Source organism: Oncorhynchus gorbuscha, unplaced genomic scaffold (genome assembly GCF_021184085.1).
Source record: "Oncorhynchus gorbuscha isolate QuinsamMale2020 ecotype Even-year unplaced genomic scaffold, OgorEven_v1.0 Un_scaffold_1016, whole genome shotgun sequence".
Lineage (NCBI taxonomy): Eukaryota > Metazoa > Chordata > Actinopteri > Salmoniformes > Salmonidae > Oncorhynchus > Oncorhynchus gorbuscha.
The window spans coordinates 42,501-52,500 of NW_025745929.1; the positions used below are offsets into that span (position 1 = coordinate 42,501).

At 47.7% G+C, this 10,000-nt stretch overlaps 1 protein-coding gene across 1 annotated transcript in view; it reads right to left on the reverse strand.

Moving 5' to 3' along the window:
• Positions 1–10,000, reverse strand: part of LOC124020997 (voltage-dependent T-type calcium channel subunit alpha-1H-like) — a gene marked incomplete at its 3' end in the record, with an annotated part of 212,184 nt that overhangs the window by 40,741 nt on the left and 161,443 nt on the right. The window contains 2 exon segments of the mRNA XM_046336312.1: positions 115–300; positions 7,245–7,396. Of these exon segments, the coding sequence (XP_046192268.1) occupies positions 115–300; positions 7,245–7,396 (338 nt within the window).

The following is a 10,000-nucleotide window of genomic DNA, read 5'->3' on the forward strand; positions in this document are numbered from 1 at the left end:
CTAAGACCTGACTATGAAGACGATGTCATCTAAGACCTGACTATGAAGATGATGTCATCTAAGACCTGACAACAGACCTGACTATGAAGACGATGTCAGAAGGTCTCTACATACCTGAATATGAAGATGAAGAGCATGAGCAGCATGCAGAAGGTGGCTACGTTGTCCATAGTCTTCATCAGAACCACCAGCTGTCTGCGCAGGGCGGGCAGGAACCTGACCAGCTTTAGGACCCGCAGCAGACGGAACGTACGCAGGACTGACAGACCGCCGTCCGCCTGCCCAACGATCTCCCATACACTTTGAGAGAAACACATACAACGTTACAGCTAGCTTAGCATTTAGCAACAAGTTATAGATAGCTTAGCATTGAGCAGCAAGTTATATATAGCTTAGCATTGAGTAACAAGTTATAGATAGCTTAGCATCGAGCAACAAGTTATAGATAGCTTAGCGTTGAGCAAGAAGTTATAGATAGCTTAGCATCAAGCAACAAGTTTTAGATAGCTTAGCATTGAGCAGCAAGTTATAGATAGCTTAGCATCGAGCAACAAGTTATAGATAGCTTAGCGTTGAGCAAGAAGTTATAGATAGCTTAGCATCGAGCAACAAGTTATAGATAGCTTAGCATTGAGCAGCAAGTTATAGATAGCTTAGCATCGAGCAAAAAGTTATAGATAGCTTAGCGTTGAGCAAGAAGTTAGATAGCTTAGCATTGAGCAACAAGTTATAGATAGCTTAGCATTGAGTAACAAGTTATAGATAGCTTAGCATTGAGCAAGTTATTGATAGCTTAGCATTGAGCAACAAGTTATAGATAGCTTAGCATTGAGCAAGAAGTTATTGATAGCTTAGCATTGAGCAAGTTATTGATAGCTTAGCATTGAGCAACAAGTTATAGATAGCTTAGCATTGAGCAAGTTATTGATAGCTTCCCTATGGAAAAATGATATATTGGAATATATTTCAATTAAATATAAAGATATTTAATTATAAGGGGAAAATGTATTTATCAAATATATAGATATATTTTATTTATGTACATATACTTGTAAAACATTCATGTAAAATACACAAATCACCACTGACAGCCTTCTCTACCCGATGATAATGTTGAGTCTCTGTTGACCTCTGATATCTTAGCATTGGCTTTCCTATAGTGATGTTTTGTAACGTTGAGTCTCCGTTAACCTCTGACCCCTTAGCATGAGGTTTCTAAAGTGGTGCAATGTAATGTCGAGTCTCCGTTGACCTCTGACCCCTTAGCATGAGGTTTCTAAAGTGGTGTTTTGCAAATGTTGGATCACTGTTGCAGTTGAAAATACACACTGCAGCTATTGACATATAAATCAGCTAGCTTTTGTGAAGGTTGGGTGTCGCTGATAGAACTGGCTAGCTAGCTAAATTATGTAGCTTTAGTGAGGGTTGGGTGTCTCTGATAGAACTGGCTAGCTAGCTAAATTATGTAGCTTTAGTGAGGGTTGGGTGTCTCTGATAGAACTGGCTAGCTAGCTAAATTATGTAGCTTTAGTGAGGGTTGGGTGTCTCTGATAGAACTGGCTAGCTAGCTAAATTATGTAGCTTTAGTGAGGGTTGGGTGTCTCTGATAGAACTGGCTAGCTAGCTAAATTATGTAGCTTTAGTGAGGGTTGGGTGTCTCTGATAGAACTGGCTAGCTAGCTAAATTATGTAGCTTTAGTGAGGGTTGGGTGTCTCTGATAGAACTGGCTAGCTAGCTAAATTATGTAGCTTTAGTGAGGGTTGGGTGTCTCTGATAGAACTGGCTAGCTAGCTAAATTATGTAGCTTTAGTGAGGGTTCCCTCCTGCAAGTCCCTCTGGTCTGGACCCTCAGCTAGGCAGACCCCAGGCAATGGAGCCTCAGTCGATCAGACCCCAAGACAATGGAGCCTCAGCCAATTAGACCCCAAGACAATGGAGCGTCAGCCAATCAGACCCCAAGACAATGGAGCCTCAGCTGGACAGACCCCCAGACAATGGAGCCTTAGCCGATCAGACCCCAAGACAATGGAGCCTCAGCTGGACAGACCCCCAGACAATGGAGGCTCAGCCGATCAGACCCCAAGACAATGGAGCCTTAGCCGATCAGACCCCAAGACAATGGAGCCTCAGCTGGAGACCCCAAGACAATGGAGCCTCAGCTGGAGACCCCAAGACAATGGAGCCTCAGCCGATCAGACCCCAAGACAATGGAGCCTTAGCCGATCAGACCCCAAGACAATGGAGCCTCAGCTGGACAGACCCCCAGACAATGGAGGCTCAGCCGATCAGACCCCAGACAATGGAGGCTCAGCCGATCAGACCCCAGACAATGGAGGCTCAGCCGATCAGACCCCAGACAATGGAGGCTCAGCCGATCAGACCCCAGACAATGGAGCCTCAGCTGGACAGACCCCAGACAATGGAGCCTCAGCTGGACAGACCCCAGGCAATGGAGCCTCAGCTAGACAGACCCCCAGACAATGGAGCCTCGGCTGGACAGACCCCAGGCAATGGAGTCTCAGCTGGACAGACCCCAGGCAATGGAGCCTCAGCCGACAGACCCCAGACAATGGAGCCTCAGCAGGCAATGGAGCCTCATGGACAGACCCCCCCAGCTGGACAATGGATGGAGCCTCATCTGACAGAGACCCCTGGAAGACAATGGAGCAGCTGGACAGACCCCAGGCTGGAGACCCAGACAATGGACAATCAGACCCCAGACAATGGATCCTCATCAGACCCCAAGACAATGGAGCCTCAGCTGGAGACCCCAAGACAATGGAGCCTTAGCCGATCAGACCCCAAGACAATGGAGCCTCAGCTGGACAGACCCCCAGACAATGGAGGCTCAGCCGATCAGACCCCAGACAATGGAGGCTCAGCCGATCAGACCCCAGACAATGGAGGCTCAGCCGATCAGACCCCAGACAATGGAGGCTCAGCCGATCAGACCCCAGACAATGGAGCCTCAGCTGGACAGACCCCAGACAATGGAGCCTCAGCTGGACAGACCCCAGACAATGGAGCCTCAGCTGGACAGACCCCCAGACAATGGAGCCCCAGCTGGACATACCCCCAGACAATGGAGCCTCAGCTGGACAGACCCCAGGCAATGGAGTCTCAGCTGGACAGACCCCAGGCAATGGAGCCTCAGCTAGACAGACCCCCAGACAATGGAGCCTCGGCTGGACAGACCCCAGGCAATGGAGTCTCAGCTGGACAGACCCCAGGCAATGGAGTCTCAGCTGGACAGACCCCAGGCAATGGAGCCTCAGCTAGACAGACCCCCAGACAATGGAGCCTCGGCTGGACAGACCCCAGGCAATGGAGTCTCAGCTGGACAGACCCCAGGCAATGGAGCCTCAGCCGATCAGACCCCAGACAATGGAGCCTCAGCCGATCAGACCCCAGACAATGGATCCTCATCTGGACAGACCCAAGAAATGTCTACTGAAGAACAATATAAAGGCAACATGTGAAGTGTTGGTCCCATGTTTAATGAGCTAAAATAATGCACAAAAATATGATATAAAAATATTATATTTCTTTACTTCCCTGTTAGTGAGCATTTCTCCTTTGCCAATATAATCCATCCACCTGACAGGTGTGGAATATCAAGAAAATTATGAAACGGCATGATCATTACACAGGTGCACCTTGTGCTGGGGGACAATAAAAGGGGAAAAATGTTCCGTTTTGTCACACAACACAATGCCACACATGTCTCAAGTTTTGAAGGAGAGTGCAATTAGCATGCTGCTGACTGCAGGAATGTCCACCAGAGCTGTTGCCAGGGAATTTCATTTTCTCTACCATTAGTTGCCTCCAACATCATTTTAGAACATTTGTCAGAATGTCCACAGACTACGTGTGACCACGCCAGCCCCAGGACCTGTTGCTTCTTCACCTGCTGTTTGAGACCAGCCACCCAGAACAGCTGATGGTGAGTTTTACACAAGCAAAGAGTTTTCTGCACAAACGGTCAGAAACCATCTGCGTGCTCGTCATCCTCACCAGAGTCTTGACCTGACTGCAGTTCAGAGTTGTAACCGACTTCAGTAGGCCAATGCTCACCTTAGGTTGGCCACTGGCACGCTGGAGAAATGTGTTCTTCACGGATTAATCCCGGTTTCAACTATACTGGGCAGATGAAGAACTGTCTGAGTATGGCGTCGTTTGGCCAAGAGGTTTGCTGATGTCAACGTTATGAACACAGTGCCCCATGGTTGTCGGTGGTGGCTACGGTATGTGCAGAGGCCTAAGCTGTGGACAACGAACACTATTACATTTTATCATTGATAATTTGAATGCACAGATATACCGTGACGAGGATCCTAAGGTTTGTTGTTTGCTTGTTGTTCATCTGCTGCCGTCACCACCTGTTTCAGCATGATAATGCACAGCCATGGTGTGCTTGGGCTTGGTGATCTTAGGCTTGTGTGCGGCTGCTTGGCCACGGAAACCCATTTCATGAAGCTCCCGACGAACACAGCCCTGTGTCGCAAGAATCTGTATACAATTCATGCAAGCTGAAAATGTCCCAGTTCTTTCACGGCCTGCATAATCAGACATGTCACCCCATTGAGCATGTTTAGGATGCTCCGGATCGGCTTGTACGACAGCGATTTCCATTTCTTGACCATTTCCAGAAACTTCGCACAGCCATTGAAGAGGAGTGAGACAACATTCCACAATCAACAGCCTGATCAACTCTTTGTGAAGGAGATGTGTTGTGCTGCATGAGGCAAATGGTCCCACCAGATACTGGCTGCTTTTCTGATCCACTACCTTTTTATACATGTTATCTGTGACCAACAGATGCAGATCTGTATTCCCAGTCATGTGACATCCATAGTATAGGGCCTAATGAATTTATTTCAATTGACTGACTCAGTAAAATCATATTTTTGTTGAGTGTATGTTTTTGTTTGTATAATTTGTCATAATGAAACAGAAAAGGTCCTTCCCCAAACTTTTGCAAGCACAGAATCGTCTAGAATGTCATTGTCTGGTGCCTTGACCGAACCATGAAAAAACAGCCCCAGACCATTATTCATCATCCACCAAACTTTACAGTTGGCACGATGCATTGGGGCAGGTAGCGTTCCCCTGGTATCTGCCAAACCCAGATTTGTCCATCAGACTGCCAGATTGTGAAGAGTGATTCATGACTCCAGAGAAGGCGTTTCCACTGCTCCAGAGTCCAATGGTGGCGAGCTTTACACCACTCCAGCCAACGCTTGGCATTGTGAATGGTGATCTTAGGCTTGTGTGCGGCTGCTTGGCCACGGAAACCCATTTCATGAAGCTCCCGACGAACAGTTCTTGTGCTGCCGTGTGTAACGGACCAGTCTCCATGTTCGTCTCAGAGCAGTGTGTAACGGACCAGTCTCCATGCTCGTCTCTGAAACGGACCAGAGCAGTGTGAAACGGACCAGTCTCCATGCTGGTCTCAGAGCAGTGTGTAACGGACCAGTCTCCATGCTGGTCTCAGAGCAGTGTGAAACGGACCAGTCTCCATGCTGGTCTCAGAGCAGTCAGAGCAGTGTGAAACGGACCAGTCTCCATGCTGGTCTCCATGTCTCCTGGTCTCAGAGCAGTGTGAAACGGACCAGTCTCCATGCTGGTCTCAGAGCAGTGTGAAACGGACCAGTCTCCATGCTGGTCTCAGAGCAGTGTGTCTCAGAGCAGTGTGAAACGGGTCTCCATGCTGGTCTCAGAGCAGTGTCAGTCTCCATCCTCGTCTCAGAGCAGTGTGTAACGGGGCTAAACAAGTTGTAGGCAGTTTGATTCAAATCCTATTGCTTCTAACTTCAATATGCTCTTTAACTAAATAAGACATACACCACTTTTAACAGCTCATCACTCAACACTAGTGAGAATCATGTCACCTACAGTATATAGAAAACAGTATAACGAAAAATATGAGCGTGAATCTTCGCCAATAATTACATATACAGTGGGGCAAAAAAGTATTTAGTCAGCCACCAATTGTGCAAGTTCTCCCACTTAAAAAGATGAGAGAGGCCTGTAATTTTCATCATAGGTACACTTAAACTATGACAGACAAAATGAGAAAAGAAATCCAGAAAATCATATTGTAGGATTTTTAATGAACTAATTTGCAAATTACGGTGGAAAGTTATAGCTAGCTTAGCAATCGAACGGAAAGTTATAGCTAGCTTAGAATCAGGCAGAAAGTTATAGCTAGCTTAGCAATCGAACGGAAAGTTATAGCTAGCTTAGCATCGAGCAGCGAGTTATAGCTAGCTTAGCAATCGAACGGAAAGTTATAGCTAGCTTAGCATCGAGCAGCGAGTTATAGCTAGCTTAGCAATCGAACGGAAAGTTATAGCTAGCTTAGCATCGAGCAGCGAGTTATAGCTAGCTTAGCATCGAGCAGCGAGTTATAGCTAGCTTAGCAATCACACGGAAAGTTATAGCTAGCTTAGCAATCGAGCAGCGAGTTATAGCTAGCTTAGCATCGAGCAGCGAGTTATAGCTAGCTTAGCATCGAGCAGCGAGTTATAGCTAGCTTAGCAATCGAATGGAAAGTTATAGCTAGCTTAGCAATCGAGCAGCGAGTTATAGCTAGCTTAGCATCGAGCAGCGAGTTATAGCTAGCTTAGCATCGAGCAGCGAGTTATAGCTAGCTTAGCAATCGAGCAGCGAGTTATAGCTAGCTTAGCATCGAGCAGCGAGTTATAGCTAGCTTAGCATCGAGCAGCGAGTTATAGCTAGCTTAGCATCGAGCAGCGAGTTATAGCTAGCTTAGCATCGAGCAGCGAGTTATAGCTAGCTTAGCAATCGAACGGAAAGTTATAGCTAGCTTAGCAATCGAACGGAAAGTTATAGCTAGCTTAGCAATCGAACAAAATGTTATAGCTAGCTTAGAATCAGGCAGAAAGTTATAGCTAGCTTAGCATTGAGCAGCAAGGTACAGCAAACTTAGAATCAGGCAGAAAGTTATAGCTAGCTTAGCATTGAGCAGCAAGGTACAGCAAGCTTAGAATCAGGCAGAAAGTTATAGCTAGCTTAGCATTGAGCAGCAAGGTACAGCAAGCTTAGAATCAGGCAGAAAGTTATAGCTAGCTTAGCATTGAGCAGCAAGGTACAGCAAGCTTAGAATCAGGCAGAAAGTTATAGCTAGCTTAGCATTGAGCAGCAAGGTACAGCATTATAACATTAACTCTTGGAAAAGGTTTGATACATTAAAATATTGAATGGAAACACAGACACAAACCTGATGATGACGATGACGCTGTCAAAGCCGTTGTACGGGTTCTTGATATAGCCGAAGAGTCCGAAGGCCAGCAGCTTCAGCAGCATCTCCAGACTGAAGAGACTGGTGAACACTAGATTACTGATCTCTAGGATGTCCGTCAGCTCCTGGGGCTAGGGGGGAGGGAGAGAGAGAGAGAGAGAGAGAGAGAGAGAGAGAGAGAGAGAGAGAGAGAGAGAGAGAGAGAGAGAGAGAGAGAGAGAGAGAGAGAGAGAGAGAGAGAGAGAGAGAGAGAGAGAGAGAGAGAGAGAGAGAGAGAGAGAGAGAGAGAGAGAGAGAGAGAGAGAGAGAGAGAGAGAGAGAGAGAGAGAGAGAGAGAGAGAGAGAGAGAGAGAGAGAGAGAGAGAGAGAGGAGACAGAGATGGAGGGAGAGAGAGAGAGAGAGAGGGAGAGAGAGAGAGAGAGAGAGAGAGAGAGAGAGAGAGAGAGAGAGAGAGAGAGAGAGAGAGAGAGAGAGAGAGAGAGAGAGAGAGAGAGAGAGAGAGAGAGACAGAGACAGAGACAGAGAGAGAGAGAGAGAGAGAGAGAGAGAGAGAGAGAGAGAGAGAGAGAGAGAGAGAGAGAGAGAGAGAGAGAGAGAGAGAGAGAGAGAGAGAGAGAGAGAGAGAGAGAGAGAGAGAGAGAGAGAGAGAGAGAGAGAGAGAGAGAGAGAGAGAGAGAGAGAGAGAGAGAGAGAGAGAGAGAGAGAGAGAGAGAGAGAGAGAGAGAGAGAGAGAGAGAGAGAGAGAGAGAGAGAGAGGGAGAGAGAGAGAGAGAGAGAGAGAGAGAGAGAGAGAGAGAGAGAGAGAGAGAGAGAGAGAGAGAGAGAGAGGGAGAGAGAGAGAGAGAGAGAGAGAGAGAGAGAGAGAGAGACAGAGACAGAGACAGAGAGAGAGAGAGAGAGAGAGAGAGAGAGAGAGAGAGAGAGAGAGAGAGAGAGAGAGAGAGAGAGAGAGAGAGAGAGAGAGAGAGAGAGAGAGAGAGAGACAGAGAGAGAGAGAGAGAGAGAGAGAGAGAGAGAGAGAGAGAGAGAGAGAGAGAGAGAGAGAGAGAGAGAGAGAGAGAGAGAGAGAGAGAGAGAGAGAGAGAGAGAGAGAGAGAGAGAGAGAGAGAGAGAGAGAGAGAGAGAGAGACAGAGAGAGAGAGAGAGAGAGAGAGAGAGAGAGAGAGAGAGAGAGAGAGAGAGAGAGAGAGAAGAGACTGGTGAACACTAGATTACTGATCTCTAGGGTGTCAGAGAGAGAGAGAGAGAGAGAGAGAGGGAGAATGAAGGAAGTAGTGTGGCCAGTAGGGGACAGTATACTGTGTCTGGGTTATAGTAGTACTGTAGTGTGGACAGTAGGGGACAGTAGAGGATAGTAGAGGACAGTAGGGGACAGTATACTGTGTCTGGGTTATAGTAGTACTGTAGTGTGGCCAGTAGGGGACAGTAGGGGGCAGTAGGGGACAGTAGGGGACAGTATGCTGTGTCTGGGTTATAGTAGTACTGTAGTGTGGACAGTAGGGGCCAGTAGGGGACAGTATGCTGTGTCTGGGTTATAGTAGTACTGTAGTGTGGACAGTAGGGGACAGTTGGGAACAGTAGGGGACAGTAGGGGACAGTATGAGCGTGTCTGGGTTGTAGTAGTACTGTAGTGTGGACAGAAGGGGACAGTATACTGTGTCTGGGTTATAGTAGTACTGTAGTGTGGACAGTAGGGGACAGTATACTGTGTCTGGGTTATAGTAGTACTGTAGTGTGGCCAGTAGGGGACAGTAGGGGGCAGTAGGGGACAGTAGGGGACAGTATGCTGTGTCTGGGTTATAGTAGTACTGTAGTGTGGCCAGTAGGGGCCAGTAGGGGACAGTATGCTGTGTCTGGGTTATAGTAGTACTGTAGTGTGGACAGTAGGGGACAGTTGGGAACAGTAGGGGACAGTAGGGGACAGTATGAGCGTGTCTGGGTTGTAGTAGTACTGTAGTGTGGACAGAAGGGGACAGTTGGGAACAGTAGGGGACAGTATGCTGTGTCTGGGTTACAGTAGGACTGCAGTGTGGACAGTAGGGACAGTAGGGGACAGTATGCTGTGTCTGGGTTATAGTAGTACTGTAGTGTGGACAGTAGGGGACAGTATGCGGTGTCTGGGTTATAGTAGTACTGTAGTGTGGACAGTAGGGGACAGTAGGGAACAGTAGGGGACAGTAGGGGACAGTATGCTGTGTCTGGGTTATAGTAGTACTGTAGTGTGGACAGTAGGGGACAGTAGGGAACAGTAGGGGACAGTAGGGGACAGTAGGGGACAGTATGCTGTGTCTGGGTTATAGTAGTACTGTAGTGTGGCCAGTAGGGGACAGTAGGGGACAGTATGCTGTGTCTGGATTATAGTAGTACTGTAGTGTGGCCAGTAGGGGGACAGTAGGGGACAGTATGCTGTGTCTGGGTTATAGTAGTACTGTAGTGTGGCCAGTAGGGGACAGTAGGGGACAGTATGCTGTGTCTGGATTATAGTAGTACTGTAGTGTGGCCAGTAGGGGACAGTAGGGGACAGTAGGGGACAGTATACTGTGTCTGGGTTATAGTAGTACTGTAGTGGGGACAGTAGGGGACAGTAGGGGACAGTATGCTGTGTCTGGATTATAGTAGTACTGTAGTGTGGACAGTAGGGGACAGTATACTGTGTCTGGGTTATAGTAGTACTGTAGTGTGGCCAGTAGGGGACAGTACGGGACAGTAGGGGACAGTATACTGTGTCTGGGTT